Source organism: Cetorhinus maximus, chromosome 15 (assembly GCF_964194155.1).
Source record: "Cetorhinus maximus chromosome 15, sCetMax3.hap1.1, whole genome shotgun sequence".
Taxonomy (NCBI): Eukaryota; Metazoa; Chordata; class Chondrichthyes; order Lamniformes; family Cetorhinidae; genus Cetorhinus; species Cetorhinus maximus.
This window is the reverse complement of record NC_135893.1, coordinates 82,876,210-82,897,588: the sequence shown is the minus strand read 5'-3', so window position 1 is coordinate 82,897,588 and position 21,379 is coordinate 82,876,210. Positions and strand designations below refer to the sequence as shown.

Here is a 21,379-nt window from a genome sequence, read left to right as displayed (position 1 = left end):
TAGTGCCTAAATACTGATCCTTGCAGTACCCTGCTAGTTAGTCTGCCAACCTGAAAATTACCTGTTTATTTCTACTCTCTGTTTCTTGTTCATTAAACAAGCATCAATCTATGCCAACATATTATCTCCAGTTTCATGAACCCTAAACTTGTGCGGCACCTTATTAAATGTCTTCGTAAAATCCAAATATACTGCATCCACTGGTTCTTCATCTACCATGTTAGTTATACCTTCAAAAAATTCCAGTAGATTTGTCAAACACAATTTCTCTTTCATAAAACTGTGACTCTGCCTAATCATATTGTGATTTCGCAAGTGCCTTATTAGAACGTCCTTAGTAATAGATTCTAGCATCTTTCCTACTAGTATTATCAGGCTAAGTGTTCTATAGTTTCCTGTTTTCTTTGTCCCTCGTTCCTTGAGTAGAAGGGTTACATTTGCTACTGTCCAATGGATGGGGACCATTCTGGAATGTAGAATTCGGGAAGCTCAAAACAAATGCATCCACTATTTCTGCTGTTACCTCTTAAAATCTAATGGCGTAATCCATCAGGTCCAACGTCGCCTTTTGATCTAATTAATTTCTCCAATATTTTTACTTGATTAATGTTAATTACTTTAAATATTCCACTCTGGAGTATTGCTGAAAAAAGAGACTTTTTTGTCAAAGCTTTTCATCTTGCAATCATCATGACAATTCACAAGAAAGTACCAGTGTCGGGGAAACAGCATATTTATACTGTCTGAGAAGAGAGTGCTGATTGGTTGGCAAGTCGACTCTGGTAGAAGCATTGCCATGGTGAATGCACCAGTGGATGATGACTGACAATTAACTGCCAAACATTGTTTGAAATTTAAACTAGGCAACTTGATTCTGGTCAAGACGCTGCCCTGGGGAATGAAGCAGTGAATGGCTGTCACTTATTTTGTTTTTTAAAAAAAGAGAGGGTCATATTGCTTCCACAGGGTCATTTAAGAATCTGTAGTATAAGGGGTGGCATAGAAAGGATCACTGTGGGACTGGGCACAGTTCCGCCCATACTATGATGTAAAGGAACACATGATCTGAGTCTAGATCCTCCAAATAATACACCAGGGACACCTGGGCATTACCATTTCAAGAACAATTGAGAACATGATAGCAAACTGTCTAGCGTGTGCATTACACAAGCAGGACTAGAGGAGTCCCTTTATTCCCACACAGTTCCCAGCCAGGCTGTGGGAGTGGTTGGGCATAGGTTTATTCATCTTCAATGGTAGATCTTTTCTCATTGTGGTGGACTACTCTCCCGATGGATTGAGGTGAAGCAATTGTACTTGACAACCACAGAGAACATTGAAGACAATGTTCGTGAACAATAGCATCCCAGGCCAGTTAATGTCAGTAACAGTCCACAATTTGCAAACAAATACTCCACCAAATTTGCCACCACTTACAGCTTCTTGCACAGTACCAGCTCCCCAAGATACCAACAGTTGAACAGTGAGGCAGAAAGAGGGGTCTGCACCATGAAAGCCCTCCTGAGGAAGAACGACGACTTCCCATCAGCACTGTTAACCTAAAGGTCCACCTCACTACAATGTGGCTTAGTCCCATTTGAACTCCTGATAAACAGAAAACTCAGCACACAACTTTCAATCCTGCCAAAGAAATTAATACAAGGGTTGGCAGCCAAACATTGCCAAAACATCCAGGTCAGAGAGCAGTCCTACAGGCTTCTGTTTACAGCAAAAGGTACTGCACCAGACACCTGCCACGTTTACACAACGACAACGGAATCTAGATTGAGGGACAGCTGCCACCTCAATCAGATGCTAGGATCTCTCCGCTCCCCCCAGATGCTTGTCACACCGTGAGCCAACCAGTGTCACTGCACTCCATCTTTCACATGAGGGTTTCCAATCTCCACTCTCCAAGACCTCGCCTTGGAATCATCTCCCAAGCCGACGTTTCTCTCAGACACCTTCCGCAAGGGTTCACCTCCAGGGTTTCAAACTCTCCTTCCAATGTTCCTCTTCCCTGGGTTACCGCATGCATTCAAGCTGTCTTCCATGCAGTCTCCCTCAGCAACTCAGCCATCAACATGCAGAGCTTCACATGCCCATAGCCAAGAGTTACAGACTTTCAGTTGTCTCTTTGGACCCTCTTGCTTCTTGCAAGCTGTTCTCACTTTAAATCTGCTTTCTGCAGCTTTTGTCTCTTTAAATCCGAAGCTTGGAGCCTTTCTCTCTACCCCTCACTCTTAACTTCACTTAACGGGATCTTTTCCAGGCTCCTGTCCTTCCTTTGACTAGAAGGTCCTCTTAAGACTTTCCCCTGTTCCACTCCCCTGGATTTTTTTTGGGTTTTCTTTAGCTTGGGACTGGCTATCTGCCCCCATTGCTCCAGACTCTCCTGGCAGCTACTTTCAAAACCAACTGAACTCAAACAGCTTCCAAAATCAAACTGCTGTTTCTAGCTTTTCTGTGGGAGGGACCTGCCTCTCTGGACCCCTGTTGGTAGGCAACAGCCCAATTGTTCCATTCTTGTTTACGTCAGCTGCAACAGTCATAAAAACCTCCATAGAAATGCAGGCACTTTTTAAAAGTGAAACTAAAACTCAATTTGACTTTTCTTAACACAGATACAGAAACACAAATCAAACTTAAACTTTAAAGCTAAAACTCACTCTTAACACCTACAAATATCAATAACAACTTACTTAATCTGTCTCTATTTCCTAACATTGTCGTCTTCAATTTATTTTCTAAACGCCAAAATGACCACATCCAAAACAACCTCCTATTCATCAAGGTTTACCCAGTACAAGAGTCTATCACTCCTCCAACTGTTGTAAAGACATGACCTAGAAGATTTATAAGGCCTCCAGGCTTCCTGACCTTTAAATACAGGTGTGAGAATGGGAAAGAAGCAGTAGTAAAAGTAATGTAAATATGTTGGGTACACAGAAATGCATTGTAAATACAGAAAATGCTGGGGAAACTCAGAAGGTCTGGAAGCATCTGTGGAAAGAGGAAGAGTTAGTGTTTCAAGTTTATGACTTCCCCAGAGCTCTGAAGAGTCATATGGACTTTCTCTCTCCACAGTTACTGCCAGACTTGCTGTGTCTTTCCAGCATTTTCTGTTTTTATTTCAGATTTCCAGCATTCACAGTAATTTGCTTTTATATTAAGCATTGTAAATACTTTGGACAAAGACTTTGGGGGAGGTGTACTGTAAGGATCTGCAATAGAAAGGAAGGGTTAATGTGGGACTCAGTACAGTACCATCAACACTGTTTGAAAGGAACACATGACCTGAGTCTCGAGGGCAGCCATGTATTGGACTGAAATTTATGTAGAGGCAAGCATGGAGACAGCGCCTAACTTAGACCTTATACTGCATAAATGTACATTGTTGTGAGTAGTTAATAAACATTTGCTGCTAAACTATACAAGACTCAGACCTCTTTGTGACATTTACCGAGCTACACACACCTTACTACAGCATCCATTTCCCCTTTGATTTTGTTTCAGTTGACAACGGACCTGTTCTAATATGTAGAGTATCAACCATAGAAGAAACATACTACATGTTGATAGTGCAACTTCGCCTGCCTTTGATATGTCATTGCCATTCATACTCTGCATAGGGGAGGTAATGGCATGGTGGTATTGTCACTGAACTAGTAATCAACAGACCCAGGGTAATGCTCTGGGAACCTGGGTTTGAATCCCATCACAGCAGATGGTGAAATTTGAATTCATTAAAGATCTGGAATTAAAAGTCTAATGATGACCACGAAACCATTATCATAAAAAAACCCATCCAGTTCACTAATGTCCCTTAAGGAAGGAAATCTGGCCTACATGTGACTTCAGACCCATAGCAATGTAGTTGACTCTTAAATGGCCAAGCAAGCCACTCAGTTGTGTCAAACCACTAAAAAATGCTTGAAAGGAATGGAACTGGACCGACCACCCAGCATCGACCTAGGCACTGGAAACAACAACGGCTAACTCAACTCTGCAAAGTCCACCTTACTAACATCTGGGGGCTACTGCCAAAATTGGGAGAGCTGTCTCACAGACTAGTCAAGCAACAGTCTGACATAATCACACTCATGGAACTATAACTTACAGGCAATGTCCCAGACACCACCATCAACATCCCTGGGTATACCCTGTCCCACCGGCAGGACAGACCCAGGAGAGGTGGTGGCACAGTGGTAGGCAGCAAGGAGGGAGTTGCCCTGGGAGTCCTCAACATTGATTCTGGACCCCATGAAGTCTAATGGCATCAGGTCAAACATGGGCAAGGAAACCTCCTGCTGATTACCACATACCCACCCAACCTTCCCCGCACCCCCTCAGCTAATGAATCAGTATTCATCCATGTTGAACACCACCTGGAGGAGGCACAAAGGGTGGCAAGGGCACAGACTATACTCTGGGTGGGGTCTTCAATACCCATCACCAAGAGTGGTTCTGTAGCACCACTACTGACTGAGCTGGCTGAGTACTAAAGGACATAGCTGCTAGACTGGGTCTGCAGCAGGTGGTGAGGGAACCAACAAGAGCGAAAAACATACTTGACCTCAACTTCACCTGTGGAGATGAAGTCCTGTCTTCACATTGAGAATACCCTCCATTGTGTTGTGTGGCAATACCACCGTGCTAAGTGGGATAGATTTCAAACAGTTTTAACAACTCAAGACTGGGCAACCATGAGGTGCTGTGGGCCATCAGCAGTAGCAGAATTGTACTTGACCACAATCTGTAACTGTAACCTCATGGCCCGGCATATCTCCTACTCTACCATTACCACCAAGCCAGGGGATCAATGAAGAGTGCTGGAGAGCATACCAGAAGCAGAACTGGGCATACCCAAAAATGACGTGTCAACCTGGTGAAGCTACAGCACAGGACTACTTGCATCCAAACAGCATAAGCAGCAAGAGATAGACAGCTAAGCGATTCCACAACCAACAGCTCAGATCTAAGCTCTGCAGTCCTGCCAACAATTATACAACTCACTGGAGGAGGAGGCTCCACAGATATCCCCACCCTCAATGATGGGGGAGCCCAGCATACCAGTGCTAAAGATAAGGCTGAAGCACTTGCAGCAGTCTTCAGCAGGAAGTGCCGAGTGGATGATCCATCTCAGCCCCCTCTGGAGGGGGGATGCCAGTCTTCAGCCAATTCGATTCGCTCCACGTGATATCAAGAAATGGCTGAAGGCACTGGACACTGCAAAGGCTGTGGGGCCTGACAATATTCTGGCAATAGTACTGAAGACTTGTGCTCCAGAACTTGCTACGTCCCTAGCCAAGCTGTTCCAGTACACCTACACCATTGGCATCTACCCAGCAAAGTGGAAAATTGCCCAGGTATGCCTTGTAGACAAGAAGGAGGACAAATCCAACCTGCCCAATTACTGCCCTTCAGTCTACTCTTGATCATCAATAAAGCGATGGAAGGGGTCACCAACAGTGCTATCAAGCGGCACTTGCTTAGCAATAACCTGTTTGCTAAAGCTCAGTTTGTGTTCCACCACTTAGCTCCTGACCTCATTACAGCCTTGGTTCAAACATGGACAAAAGAGCTGAACTCCAGAGGTGAGATGAGAGTGACTGCCCTTGACAACAAGGCAGCATTTGACCAAATGTGGCATCATGGAGCCCTAGCAAAACTGGAGTCAATGGGAATCAAGACGAAAGCTCTCCGCTGGTTGGAGTCATACCTAACACAAAGGAAGATGGTTGTGGTTGTTGAAGATCAAACATCTCAATTGCAGGACATCTCTGCGGAAGTTCTTCAGGGGTTCTCCAGGCCCAACCATTTCATCTATTTCATCAATGACCTTCCTTCCATCATAAGGTCAGAAGTGGAGATGTTCGCTGATGATTGCACATTATGTTCAACACCATTCACAACTCATCAAATACTGAAGCAGTCCTTGTCCAAATTCAGCAAGACCTGGTCAATATCCAGGCTTGGGCTGACAAATGGTAAGTAACATTCGTGCCACACAAGTACCAGGCAAGGACCTTCTCCAGCAAGAGAGCATCTAACCATTGCCCCATGACATTCAATGGCATTACCATTGCTGAATCTCTCACTATTAACATCCTGGGGGTTCTACCATTGACCAGAAACCAAACAACTAGCCATATAAATACTTCAAGAGCAGGTCAGAGGCTAGTAATCCTGCGACAAGTAGTTCAGCTCCTGACTCCACAAAGCCTGCCCACCATCTACAAGGCACAAATCAGGAGTGTGATGGAATACTGTCCACTTGCTTGGGTGAGTGCGGCTCCAACAACACTCAAGGAGCTTGACACCAGCTAGGACAAAGCAACACGCTTGATTGGTACCCCATCCACAAACATTCACTGCTTCCACCACAACTGCACAGTGGCAGCAGTGTGTACCACCTTTCAAGGGTCTGCTGAGTTTTTCCAGCATTTTCTGTTTTTATTTCTTTTCTTGCCAGCCCTGTATCTTCTGTTTCAGGTTCACTGAGTATTTTATTTGCTGCCACCAAGTTTTGTGTTGTTGTCTAGACGGGGGGTTTTGGGGATTGTCTATTCTCCCAAAGTATGCTGCTCGAGTCTGTAGTTTCTCAAAACCATTACCTTTTATTTACAGCAAATATTTACACATTTGGACCTCTATGCAAGGTGGGAGCTTCTCCTCCTTCCAGATCTCTGTCTCATGATCTGACATCATCATTACATCAGCATCATGTATGCATCTGATGTTAACCCGTCCTGTACACTTGATGCCAGATTTGACCTCAGGATGAACTTTCAACCTCATACTGACTCCATCACTGAGACCACCTATTTCCACCTCTATAACGTCACTTAACTCCACACCTGTCTCAGCTCATCTGTTGCTGAAACCCTCATTTATGCCTTTGTTACCTTTAGACTTGACCATTCCAACATGGTCCTGGCTGGCCTCTCGTGTTCTATTCTTCATATACTTGAGACTATTAAAAATGCTGTTACTCATGTCCTTACTCGCACCAAGTACATCCATCACCCCTGTGCTCACTGATCTACATTGGCTCCCAGTTAAGCAATGCCTCAATCTGAAAATCCTCAGCATTGTTTTGGAACCCTCCCATGACCTTCCCTATCTTTGTAATCTTCTCCTGCTCCACAACCCTCTGAGATATCTGCTCTCCTTGAACTCTGGTTTTTTGAACACCCCGGGTTTTAATTGCTCTACCATTGGTGGCCATGCCTTCATTTCCAAGGAAATAAACTCTGAAATTCCCTCCCTAAATCTCTTTGCCTCTCTATCTCACTTTCCCCCTTTAAGGCGCTTCTTAAAACCTATCATTTTGTCCAAGCTTTTGGCCATCTCACCTAATATCTACCTATGGGGCTCATTGTCAAATTTTGTTTCATAATACTCCTGTGAAGTGCCTTGGGAGGTTTAATTACGAGAATGGCACTATATAAATACAAGTTGTTGTTGTAGTGGCCCACACACAGTGAGAGTGTGTAATCTCGCTGCCTCGGTATGGGAAGGAACACTTTAACTGGAAATAGAGTCTTACTCACAGTGATGACGAGTAACAGCGGAGATCGGACTATCCACCAGAAGGACATGTTGGTGGTCTGTCTCCAGCACCTGTTAGAAAATAAAAAACAGAAACCAAATTTGAAATTATTTCAACATAGGGGACTCACCAAGCCTCCTCAGCACCTTCCAAAACCAGAACCACTACCATAGAAGGACAAGGGCAGCAGACACATGGGAACACCACCACCTGGAAGTTCCCCTCCAAGACACTCAGCATCCTGACTTTGAACTATATTGCCGTTTCTTCACTGTCGCTGGGTCAAAATCCTGGAATTCTCTCCGTAACAGCAACATGGGTGTACCTACATCACATGGACTACAGCGGTTCAAGAAGGCAGCTCACCAACACCTTATCGAGGCCAGTTTGGGGATGGGCAATAATTGCTGGCTTAAGCAGCGACAACCACATACCATGAACGAATAAAAAAAATGCCAACTGCTGTCACTTTTCCTCTTCCAAGATTCTGACTGCCTGAATAATCTTCATATGTTTCTTAGCTGCAACTACTACCATTTCTCAAAATTGTTTCCGTCAGAAAAAATGGGAAGTGGTGTTGGATTCCAGTACTTTAGTGTCATTTTGGCAACATCTGTCTCTCTGAACCAGAAACTTGTGGGTTCAAGTCCAACTATAGGGATGAGCACATAATCTAACTTAATCCTTCTCTGTAGTACTGAGGTAGTACTGCACTGCTGGAGGCACCACCTTGTTGATGAGTGATTAGCTCTGTCTACCTGCTCGTGGATGTAAAAGGTCTTGGGCACTATTCAACTCCTCTTTATTTAAGGAATAAAGATAAAACACATTGGCCAGAATCTTCGGGTCGGGGGGCGGGCAGTTATGCGTCCCGACGTCACTGCGCGTCATTCAGATCTTCAGTTCGGCGGGCGCGTACCGGAGTCAGCTGCGTGCCCGCCAAACTGTCAAAGGCCTATTAAGGCCATTTAACTATTAATTAAACTAATTACCTTACACTGTCACATGAGGGGACATATCTTAAAAATTTTTTTTTTCTTTACTAAAATTTTTAAAAATCAAACTAATCACCTTGAGGCAGCTCTGTGCCTCAGGGAGATTTCTGCACTCTTTCACGCACATGTACAAAAGAGCACAGGCCCTGACTCAGCCTCCTCCCTGCCCCCCCTCCCCACCCGCACAGGGAGCGCTCAGTGCTTCCAGGTGTGAGTCACACTGGCTGGGTCTTAATTGGCCTGCCCACGTAAAATGGCGGCGCCCAGCCGATCGCCTGCTCCCATCCAACACCCCCAGACAGGGAGAAAATTCTCCCCATTGTGTATGTGTTTCATCTTCTGTTACATTGCTGTTGGTACTTTCACGATTGCCATTATTTTTCAACTTTTTTATAGTATAAATGTTTCATGTTGTGAAATGTTGCAGAGCCAAAATTTATCCCTGCCAGCCACTTCCTAGGCTCCATCCTGCTTCTGGGCCATCTTGAGGGTGTGGGATTGGGGTCAGCAAGGTTACTTGCCCACATATGGTGGGTAGCCAATTAGGCTCATTAAGAGTCAAGTTAAGTCCAATTTGTTCTTGGGATGTGAGCTTTGCTGGAAAGGCCAGCATTTATTGTCCATCCCAAATTGCTCTTGAGCAAGTATTAGTGAGCTGCCTACTTGCTAGGCCATTTCAGAGGACAGTTCAAAGTAAACCACATTGCTGTGGATCTGGAATCACATGTGGACCAGACTGGGTAAAGATGACAGATTTCCTCCCCAGAAGGTGATAAGTGAACCAGATGGATTTTTAAACCAATCTGGTAGTTTCATGACCATTCAATAATGAGACTCATGTCTCGTCTCTGGAGTATTAGTCCGGGCTCAACGTCAAGTAACATTACCACTATGATACCATCCCTTGTTATAACTAAAGGAGGTCAACTGGAATTTTCCCCATCAGTCTCTAGGCTCCCACACCAGCGGGAGCCAGTTTAGGTGTCTGGAGGTGGGCACCTGGCGGGAGGCCAGTGCTCCCTGGAGGCCTTCCCTGGCCGTCTGCTTTAGGAGCAGCCACAGTCCATCCTGTAGACTGATGTCCCACCACCTTCATGTTGAAGCTATTTTTTACCTTCCATTGTAGCAGTTTGCTCCTTTCAAAGTGACCTTTCAAGCTGGAAGGCCTCTAATTTGTCCTCCAGCTTCAAGTACCCGCCCACTGCCTTTAATTGAACAGAGAGCTTATCTCCATCCAATTAAAAGGACACCCCTGTGAAAATTCTAGTGAGTCACTTTCACCCTCTCAGAGTAGGTTTGGGAGCCGAAAACATCCTGACTTCTGAATCCCACCCCAGAGGGAGAATCAAGCCCATTTATTCTAATGACTATACTGGTTTCATAGCCCAGACGAAAACTGACTATTACCAGACTTGTGGCAATCATGTTGGTGTCAGACAGAAGTTATGTTCAGATCCAAGTACATGTAAGCAACCATCAGGGCTTGATATCAATATTAGAGACAAAAAATTAACAAGTTGGTAGTAATGCAGCAGAAACAAGACACCTTCATGATTGATGAGATGTCCTATTCTGAAGTAGTTGTGCTTATTTTGTTTGTGTCTGCTTTCAAAGCTTTCATGCAGTAATTTCAATATTAAAATACAAATGTCTTGAGGCCTCTTTACAGTCTTACAATAATTGTGGCATAGTGCCACATTTAATTAGTATATTGAAAAACTGTTTTTCCTAATTTGTTGAGTCTCTACACACAACTATAAGTTACCACCCATCCCTATGTGGAGAGTGGGAACGGGAGGGAAATCACACAGGCATTTGCTGGCCTTACTCCATCTAATTGCACCATAACCTTAGTGTAAGGCCAACTATCAGTTTTTGTTCCATTGGCCTTGGTTCAGGAGTAGCACACTTGACTTTTGAACTAGAAGGTTGTGGGGGGTTGAAGTACTAATCCAGGCTGACACTTCAATGCAGTACTTGAGGAATTGCTGCACTATCAGAAGTGTAATGTTTCAGATGATTCATTAAACCGAGGTCCCATATGCTCTCGTGTGAATGTGAAAAATCTCAGGGTACAAATCGAAGGCCAGGGAAGCTCTCCCTGTGTCCTCACTAATGTTTACCCCTCAATTCTCACAATTTTAAATTATCTGGTCATTCATCACATTGCTGTTTGTGGGACCTTTGTGTGGACAGATTGGATGCTGTGTTTCCTTACGTTACAAAGTGATTATACTACAAATGTACTGCATTGTCTGTAAAGTGCTTGAGGATGTTCTGAGACTCTGAAAGGTGCTGCATATGTGCAAGTGCTTCTTTTCTATCCTTGCTCTCCAGCACCAGTTGGTTTCCTGCATGAGAGATTGTTTTCATCATTCTTTGATTTTGTTGCACCATTTTGTGGTTTTGTTTTATCACTGTGTTTTCATAATGCTTAAAGGTTCTTAGTCTATTGCATATATAATAGTTACATTGTTTTGAATGGATAGATACTAGGCATTTGTCACCTGATCTAACCTTGGTTAAATCTAGGGCTGCTTTTTCTGGTAGATGCTAATGTATGGTTTTAAGATTTGCAAAGTGCAATGGAGATGCATTTGTGATACCTGTCTCTTGTTTCTGTTAATAAGACCTTACTACTCAGGAATTCAGTTCAGGCACCCAGTCACTACAAGAGAGGTTTGACCACCAGAACGCTGAAGCTTGACTTTGGTGCATGGAGACTTTGGGCTCAGGGGATGTTTGGTCCTCCTTTCCTAAAATTCAGTTCTCTTTGCATTTTAGTCAGAAATGATGATTTCTGTTTCTGGTAGGAGTTTTATTTGATAAAACCCTTCCTTTAAAATTGTATATACAATGGACAATACACTATGGCCTGAATTTTCCCGTTGGCGATTTGGGGGCGGGGCCCACTCGCCGACAGGGAAATGACACAGGATCAGGTCGGGAGGAACCCCCAACGTCATCCCGGTCCCTTTAAATTTTTAGGAAGGCGGGCGGACAGCAAAATCAGCTGTCCGCCCGCCGACCTGTCAATGGCCAATTAATTAAGATAATTAAAGACCTGCCCGTCCAACCTTAAGGCTGGCGGGCAGGCCAGGAGCCCCAGCGGGCTTCTGATAAAGCATGAAACCTCATCCACTGGCGGGATGAGGTTTCATGTCCGTTTTTAAAAAGTCTAATAAAAGTTTTTATTAACATGTCCCATCTCGTGTGACATTGTCACAAGTGGGGGACATGTTAATAATTTTTTAATTTTTCTATTTTTTGATTTTTCTTACGTTACAGTGGCAGGGTCAGCTGTCTGTCTGCTGCTGAGCCGGTGGGGCCCGCCCGCCATCCGAGGACAAAATTCTGCCCTATGAGTTATATCCTATACTGTAGCAGTGTTTGGGAGTTTTACTGAAGAGTGTGGCAGATTATTTTATCGAAACAAAGAATAAGCATGAGGAAGCCTGTGACCATCTTAAATACTGCAAGAAATTTGATCCCCTCACATGTTTTGACCTGAGATCGTCCACGTGATTTTCCCAACTGTGCGATATAAATACACTTCCCGTGGGTTGTCATGTTCATTCTTTACCTTGTTATTTGTGATTGTCATGCCCAGTGAAGGCATGTCCTATTCATAACTTTAAAAATGGATTGCACTTAGTGTATAATTTTATGGGACTGTCTTTTATTTTAAAAAATGGACACTAATAGGATTGCTAAGACTTTTTGCAATTTTTGCCTCAAGTCTCTGGAAAGCTCCTGAGTGAATAACCTTGGTTTGGACCCTTTTGAATGGACATACCAAGACAAAAGCATCTGTGGGATTTACACCTGCCATTGTTTGTGGGCTCACCTGAAACTCAAAATCTATAGACCCGAGACCCCCTAGCACAGAGCTTGATTCTCAAACTGGCTTCTGCAGCTTTTTTATTAATCATAAATAAGTGAACAGATTCCCCCATCCATTCTCCATTGCATAGCAATAGCTTCTAGCTTTAAACCATTCTGGGTGGACAGTATAAGTATTTATTAGCTGATTACCTAATCAAAACTCTCTTCGGATAATAAATCTATTATCCCAAGAACCAGAGAGAAACTAGTCAGCCTGCAGAGAACACAGCAAGAAACAGCAGCTGCAGAAAAAGTCAATTATATTCACACCTTTTAAACCCTAGAGACAGTTCATCTTAAAGTCTCCCAGCCATGACTTTTCAAAGTCCACCAGTTTACAAACCTGAGCTCCTGGTAAGGAAACTACAAGTGACTCACTTTGTGACCTGCTGAAAATCCATCTTTTCAAGGGAATCCTGCAATAATCCTGATATATAACCCCAGCTACTGAAACCACCTTAACGACACTTCAGGAGTGAAAATGCCTTCTTCAAAGGGCCAAAACAATTGCTTTTCCTATGACGAGCCAAACACGTACAATGAACTATTCCTTTGTTTACAACTTGTAAAAGCATACTATTCTCTTTACCTATAATTTTTCTCGTTTGCATGTGTGAAAGTGAATGACATAGCGTTTAAGACTTTTGGGGTGAATGCGCGAATAAATTAAAAATAAATTAAACTCACAAAAGCTTGTTGCTGGTTATTCCACTTGACCACACACTCGGTTAAGAAACACACACATCTTCCTTTTTCAAAAAAAAAATGCACTGATTAAGGACAGTAAGGGAAAGGGAACAAGAGTTTGCAGCTCTCCCCCATCCCTGTCCATAACAGTGATGCACTATTTCCTTCTGCATTAGGACCATAGGCTCAATCTATCTATGTGAAGTTATTTAACTCGTAGGGCATATTTACTGAACCCCTATATCGTAAGCTGTTTCACTGTTTGCACGATACTCTGTCGAGCACTCTCTTCAAGCATGGCACTGGTGGAAATGCAAAATTGGTTATATGTGAAGAATTATTTTTAATTTAGAAAAATAAAAGATTTTCCATTTTCTCAACTAATAAAGCAAAAATTGGAAGATATTTCTGCCTGTCATTGAAGCTCAATTTTTGTTTATTGACCAGGTCAAGATTGGACCTTCAGAGCAGATAGACCCTCGGAGACATGGCGGAGGAGAAGTAAGATTTTTTACAGACGTGTCTGCTTTCACACTTATTAACAAGATTTTTTTCTATATTCAGGAATTAGTCATATGTTTAGTGACTACACAATGAGTGCCTGTCCAAAAAAAACCACCTCCTGTTGATGTAAGATTTTCTTGGACTGTTTCATTCATGTTAAATGTGAAACTAATAAAACTACTGAGAAATAGAATTAAAATGAAACAGAAGAAGGAGGTTTAAGACCAATTCCAGCTTCATAATACAGTAGAAGACCAATCAGAGTACAAAAAGTACAGAGACAAACTGAAAATTACATAAAAGGGACAAACAGAGTATGAGACTAGATTAGCAGGTAATGTGAAGGAGACACAAAAGTCATTATAACCATTAGAAATAGTAAAAAGGTGGAACAGACTATGGGCCAAAAAGGAGATCACCTTGTAGAGACAGAGGACATGGCAGAGATACTAAACTAGTACTTCATATCCCTCTTCATTACAGAAAAGGATGCCACACATGTTACAGTAAAGGAAGAGGTAGTAGAAATATTAGAAAGTATAAAAATAGATAAAGAGTTGGTACTTAAAAGGTTGACGGTACTCAAAGTAGAAAAATCGCCTGGTACAAATGGGATGCATCCTAGGTTGCTGATAAAAGCAAGGGTGAAAGTTGTGGTGGTTCTGACCACAACCTTGACATGAAACTCAAAATGAGGAGGATAGTAAAAGATTTTAGCAGTACATGGACATCTAGTGGTATGGGTGGATGCATGGCAGATGAAATTTAATTCAAATGGGTTCATGATACATTCCTGGTAGGAAGAATGAGGAGAGGCAAAAGCTAAATGGTGCAATTGTAAATGGGTGCAGGAAACTGAGATCTCAGGGTGTATGTATACAGATCTTTGAAAGTAGCAGGGCAAGTTGAGAAGGCTGTTTTTTTAAAAAAACATGTAGGATCCTTGTTCACATAAATAGAGACGTAGGCTATAAAAGCAAGGAAGTTACGTTAAACTGTTATGAAACACTGGCTGGCCCCAATTTTAGCAACACGCTTTAGGAAGGATGTCAAGACCTTAGAGAGGGTGCAGGAGATTGACTAGAATGGTACTGGAGTTGGGGCACTTATGTGAAGAGACTGGAGAAGCTAGGGTTGTTCTTAGAGCAAATAAGATTAAGAGGAGATTTGATAGAGGTGTTCAAAATCATGAATGGTTTTGGTAGATTGAATAAGGAGAAACTGTTTCTAGAGCCAGAAGGGTAGGTAAACGGAGAACACAGATTTAAAATGATTGGCAAAATAACTATAGGTGACTTTAGGATTATTTTCCTACTCAGGTTATGCTCTAGAACGTGCTGCCTCTAAGGATATTGGAAGCAAACTTAACAGCAATCGTTAAAAGGAAATTGGATACATTCTTAAGGGTAAAAATTTTCACCTGGTCTGTCTGTTTCATTTCTCTTAGCCAAGTAATTGGAATGGGGGGAAGAGTGCAAGTAATGCTGCTTTGTGTAAAAGTAAAGAAGACAGACCTACAGAGCAGATCAAATAGTAATCTTGCATTACAAGCACTTTCTTTGTTTTGTAGGGGAGTGAAATCCTGGAGCATCTACCTGCAGCTACTGCAACGCAAAATATAATGGAACAGATTGGTGAGAGTAAATATACTACCCTAGACCTTCCAATGTAACGTACCTATAATGTTCAATTGTTAAAAGTACATGGAGCTTTTAAATGTGTTGAGCAATTTACTTTGGTGCTTGAGCCTGAGTTGCATGATTTATTAGAATATGTGAATCTAAGAACAGATGTCAATTTCTTTTTTTGTCTTACTAGAGCAAGCTGTCCAGGAGACACTAGATCACAACAGGGAGCGCTCAGAATTTATTAGAGTAAGACGGGCACCACCTGCTGCACAACTTGAAACTCCACCTAGGTAAAGGATTGCAGCTCACAATCACTAGCATTGCACTTCCCTATCATCCTACAGTTTTGGGTGTTTCATAAATGGACCTCTTCATAATGGCAGAATGCTCCACTACGAGGCAGTGGGCAAAACTTTTATTTATAGTTACAGTTTTGATTTCTTCTGTTTACTTTAGGGAAAATTCTGTAATTTGGCACTCCACACATCATGGTTGCACACATGTAATTTCCCATGGTCTATTCCCTATGTCCGCCACTTCATGAAAGGATACTCCGGTAGTCATTCCATTCCATTAAATGCCCCTTGTGAAATCCTATTTATAAACAGAGCATTTATGATTTTATTGTATGTAGTGTACAAAGGCACTTTCATACCCTTGAAGTCTCCTTCCAGAAGTTAAATCCAAATCTGCCATTTTCTTACTTTCTTGGATTCCCCTTCCTAAGTTATTTGGCTGTGGTCAACTCTGGAGCCTTCAGCAGGGTAATCTATTTTTTTCAACATAGCCATCAGAATGGAGTGTTTTGTTTTTATTCCTTTTCTTTTTGAATATATCTGTGAAAATTTCTATCTCTAATACAAAATAAAGGTATGCATGAAATGTTCGTTGGCCCAAATAAGGAGTTGAAGATTGAGGCAGAGATAGATTCTTGATGTGGTTATCCATTATAGAGTTTTGTTCCTCTTTGTTGAAGTGCTATAAATCGGTGTGTGTGCTCTATTACAGGGATGATGTGCTGCAGTTCAAAAACCCGTATTCCTCTGACTAGACTTTGCTCAGTCTGGGGTAAGTTCCATTTCCAAACAAGTATTCGAATATAAATTATTCAGCTTGACCTTGTTACTCAGAAGCTAGCAATATTTTCTGGAGGAAGTTCACAAGTTGCCTCTCAGCCAGTTATCAGAAAAAGGCCTGGAATGGCTGAATTGTATAGTGCTTTTCCCCTATCACCAACTTGCACTTGGCCTATGCTCAATTGAATCATTGAAAGTTTCAGCACAAAAATAGGCCATTAAGCCTTTTGAACCAGTTTGTTTTTCTTCAGTTATGCTGCTGCTCACTTCTCATATTTTTGTTATTCTACTTTAAGCAATTATCATTTCCTTGTGAAAGAATTAATAAACTTCAATAACAATGGCGGCAGAGAATTCACCATTCTAACTACTGTGTAATTTTAACCTTTTCTGGTTTATTTCTTGGGGCTGGGGCTAGTTATATCACACACTCATTGATGTCCTATTTGAAAAGAAAAGACTTGCATTTATGGAGTGCCTTTCATGACTTCAGAACATACTTAATGAAATGTTGTCACTATTGTAATTTGGCTGATTTGTACACAGCAAGGTCCCATAATAAGCAATGAGATAATGACCACATAATCTGCTTGGTGACATTGGTTGAGGGATTAATATTGACCAGGACACTGGGGAGAACTTTTTTTATGTTCCGAAAGCGCGATAGGATCTTTAGTGTTCATCTGAGAGGACAGATAGGGCCTCAGTTTAAGAGTCATCCAAAAGGAAAGCACCTCTAATAGTGCAGCACTCCCTCAGTTCTGTATTAGAATCAGCCTATATTTTATGCTCAAGTCACTGGAGTGGGGCTTGGATCCAAAACCTTCTGATTCAAAGGTTAGAGTTTTACCCATTCAGCCACGGCTGACACAATCAGCTGAAAATGAGACTGTGGCCAAGCGTGTTAGCTGCATGTCTGAATGGGTTAACACTACAGAAGCAAGTGCCTTTTCTCAGTGGTTCATTGGAAAGGGAGAGTGGTGGAAGGGGATTGTAAGTATGGCTGCTTATGATAAATATACAAATATTTGGATCTGACCATCTTATAGGTTGGATCTGAATGTAAGGAGCAATTTGGATCTGTGACCAGGTGATAGTGATAGTTGTATGACGAAGGAGCTCAGCCACGGTAACACTAATCATCTGCTTTATCTCTTTAGGTGGCTTTCATGCTGTTACGTCAACTTCTTGAGTGACCTTTGATCTTTGAGGGATCTAACCGGCAGGAGTTGCTGTCTTGCTTAGTTGTTCTTGAACTTCATAGATGCTGCTGGATTTGGATCACCTTTCTATTTTAATTGAAAATATTACAATTGAAAACAAGAACATGCATTTTAAAAGTATTTGCAAGGATGATAAATGTATTTTATTTGATGCGTCTTTGAACAGTCTTAATCTCTGGTAAGCTTGTGGTTGCACACCATGTAAAGATAATCCCACAAGCCTCACGCCAGGATCTCTGTTCTGGTAGCTATTATTGCAGGATTTTGTTTCATTTCAAATTGAAAAGTGAAGTGTTGAGGAATTTATACTCATGACTGTTGCTTAGCTTGAGACCTGTTGATATGCTTGAGTTAGCTGGGTGACACTTTGCAACACTACAGGTGAGACACCTGCTGTATATGGTACCCTTTTCTATATTATCTCCATTATTTATACGATATGGAGTGAAAAAAATTGTAAACCACAGTGATTAGCATGTTTTTTGACCCATGTGGTGTGATTTTTTTTTTCCAAATTTCAGTTTTAACTTCTGGTAAAACTCAATTGTGCTATCAACATCTTTTTAAAAAGTTAAAGAAGAGTTAGTCGGAGCCCTCTCCTCCCACCCCTTCATGCTTTAGCTCTCCACCCTGTCCCCCACTACTCAGCACCGTACAACACAGTGGGAAGAATTTTCCCTCTGTTGGTGGGGGGAGTGCAGGAGCGGGCACGTGCAGGCACGCCTCCGATCGGCGCCCCTGATCGGGGATGCGCCGCCATTTTACATGGGCAGACCAGTTAAGGCCCGCCCAGCGTGATGTCTGCCAGGAAGCGCTATGCGCTCCCTGTGCGGGCAGGGGGGGATTTCCTCAGCCAAGAGTGCGCTCTTTCGTGCATGCATGCGAAAGAGCGCACTCATCTCCCTGAGGCTAAGTGCTGCCTCAGGGAGATTGGCTCCAAATGTAAAAATGGTAAAGGTACAAAAACAAAATTTCCCTGACATGTCCCCTCATGTGACACTGTCACATGAGTTGGGACATGCCCATCACTTTAAATCAAACATTTATTAAATTTTTTAAAACCCTCATGAAGCCTCATCCCACCCGTAGATGAGGTTTCATGCTTTTTCTGAAGCCCACCAGGGCTCCCGGCCTGCCCGCCAACATTAAGGTTGGATGGGCAGGTCCATTAATGAGGTTAATGATTTTGTCAATGGCCTCAATAGGCCGTTGACAGGTCGGCAGGCGCACAGCTGATTCAGCTGCGCCCCACCGACCTGAAAATTGAAATAACGCAGGGTGACATTGGGAGTTCCGCCCGATGTCATCCTGCGTCATTTTACGCGTTGTGGGGGGGGAGGCGGGGCCCGCTCGCTGACCTAAAGATCCTGCCCAGTAAGTTCCAGTATGCTCCAGTTGATTCTGGTTCTCAAGTTTTAAGTTTCAACATCTTAAAAGATACAATTAGCAACAGATTTGATGATGGTAGCAAAATATTTTAAAAACAAATTCCATATTGCTCATTCTGCTGGCACAGCTGACGGCTATCTTGTTACAGTACTATTTATTCCCTGTGTTACCTCAACTGCCCTGTAACACTCTGTATCAGTGCTCATTACTGCAGGCTTAAGTTTGTTCCTATGCTCATTGTCTTTTTTACACTATCAATCATCTGACAGTCGCTGGGAGTCAAATGCTGAAGTCAGGTCTGTGTTGGGTGAGTTTGGTCCACTGCTGATGGCACTATGGGAAAGCGAATGGTTCCAGCAAACTAACCATCCAGCACAACCAGCTTGAGTTGCATTAATGCAGAAGCCTGTTATTCACCCTACCACACTGGGTCAATACTAGACTGCTGGTGTGTGGCAAGTGCTCTGCCTGTGTAACTGTCAGATTGTGATCAGTAGAGAAACTCAGTGCATGGGAGGAATTTTCGGACTTTGTGAACCAGCAGGGAGGACCACCAAGTAACATTTCTTTAACAGTTTGGCGACATGCCTCCAAGAATTTACTGTCCATATGGAAGAAATTTGTAGACATCACTCACCTGAATATCCAATACCTAGTACGCTAGCCCACCACTTCTAGATCCTGCAACCATCAGCCACCTTGACCAGAGGCTGGGGTCAATGGTGACATTGGAGCAGCCAAGAAAGGAGAAAAAGTGAGGATAATAAATATGTCTTTTAAAAAAAATATGTTTCTAGTCTGCTCTTTGTTTCATTTTCACTCTATGCAAGTAAGGAGTGAATCACTGGATGATCTTCAGTTTCAGGATTGCATATATAATTGGAAGAAACATTCTCTCGACTTTGACCAGTTAGCTTAAAGTGCAATTTCCAAAATCTGCCTCCACCATGAAGCTCACACAGTGGCTGAATGTTGCATCCAGGGTGTTAGCAAACCACACCAAGGAAGAAGGTCCCAGCTTTTGCCCTGCTCAGTGCTACGTTAGCTCATCTCATTTCCAGCATACTGTGCAGGAATGGTGGAGGAAATTCAGATAGAATAGCTAGAAACTGTTTCTTGGACACTTTTAAAACACACTTATAATCTACTTACTGAGTTCCTACTGACCTTATTTGCATATGTCTGAGGGAGAGTCAGTGGCAAAGCAGCTCACCAGCACTACTGCTGCATTTGGGGTATGTTACACAGAGAAAGGGATACAGGATCAGCTGAGGCATTCCTAACACTAGTCTGGAGGGCTTCATATACAGATTTCTGTAGGTAAGAAACCATTTTAAAAAGTTTTTATGCAATTCTGCTGACTTCTAGTTGTGCTTGCTTTACATAGGGTCAGACCGCTAGTAGTGCACTGGTAGTGAGGGATCAACTGGAGGCCTGACATGCTGCTGTGCTGAGACAGCAGAATCATCCAGCTACAATTCCCAGTCACCTTCGTCCTTGTGAACCTCTTCATCAAATTGCGCAAAGATGGACGGCAGGTCAGAAAATTGGACAAAATATAAAGAACAGCAAAGAATGACAAAAAGATTAATAAGGACGGAAAAATTAGAGTACGAGAGAAAGCTAGCTGGAAATATAAAGACAGTAAGAGTTTCTATAGCTATTCACATAAGAAAAGAGTTAACGTGAGTGTTGGTCCTATAGAAAGTGAGTTTGAGGAATTAATAATGGAAAATTAGATGACAGATGAATAGGTATTTTGCATCAGTTTTCACTATAGAAGATATAAGTAACATCCCAAAAAAAGCTGTAAATCAGGAAATGGAATGGAGGGAAAATTACAATCACAGAGAAGTGGTATTGAGCAAATTGTTGGAGCTGTGGGGCTGACAAATCCCTGGGTCCTGATGGACTTCATCCTAGGCTCTTGAAAGAAGTGGTTAGTGAAATAGTTGATGCGTTGGTTCTAATTTTCCAAAATTCCCTAGATTTGGGGAAGGTTCCATTAGATTGAAAAATAGCAATGTAACTCCCTTATTCAAAAAGGGAGGGAGACAGTTAGGAAACTATAGGCCAGCTAGCTTAACATCTGCCATAGGGAAAATGTTAGAAGCTATTAGTGAAGATGTTATAGCAGGGCACTTGGAAAATTTTACGGCAATCAGGCAGAGTCAACATGGTTTTGTGAAAGGGAAATCATGTTTAACAAATTTATTGGAGCTTTTTGAAGATGTCACGTGCTGTGGATAAAAGGGAACCAATGGATGTACAGTACATAGATTTCCAGAAGGTATTTGATAAGGTGCCACATCAAAGGTTATTGTGGAAATTAAAAGCTCCTGTTGTAGGGGGTAATATATTGACATGGATAGAAGATCGGCTAGCTAACAGGAAGTAGAGGGTAGCTATAGATGGGTCTTTTTCTGGTCGATGGGAT

General features: G+C 42.4%; 1 protein-coding gene across 1 annotated transcript in view; it reads left to right on the top strand.

Annotated features, from left to right (window-relative positions):
• LOC144691248 (uncharacterized) overlaps positions 1-18,755 on the top strand; it is a 29,374-nt gene extending 10,619 nt beyond the window's left edge. The window contains exons 2-6 of the mRNA XM_078559293.1: positions 13,570-13,623; positions 15,197-15,260; positions 15,445-15,544; positions 16,263-16,322; positions 17,491-18,755. Of these exons, the coding sequence (XP_078415419.1) occupies positions 13,570-13,623; positions 15,197-15,260; positions 15,445-15,544; positions 16,263-16,305 (261 nt within the window). The 3' untranslated portion in view covers positions 16,306-16,322; positions 17,491-18,755. The remainder of the gene's footprint in view (positions 1-13,569; positions 13,624-15,196; positions 15,261-15,444; positions 15,545-16,262; positions 16,323-17,490) is intronic.
• Positions 18,756-21,379: the final 2,624 nt, after the last annotated feature.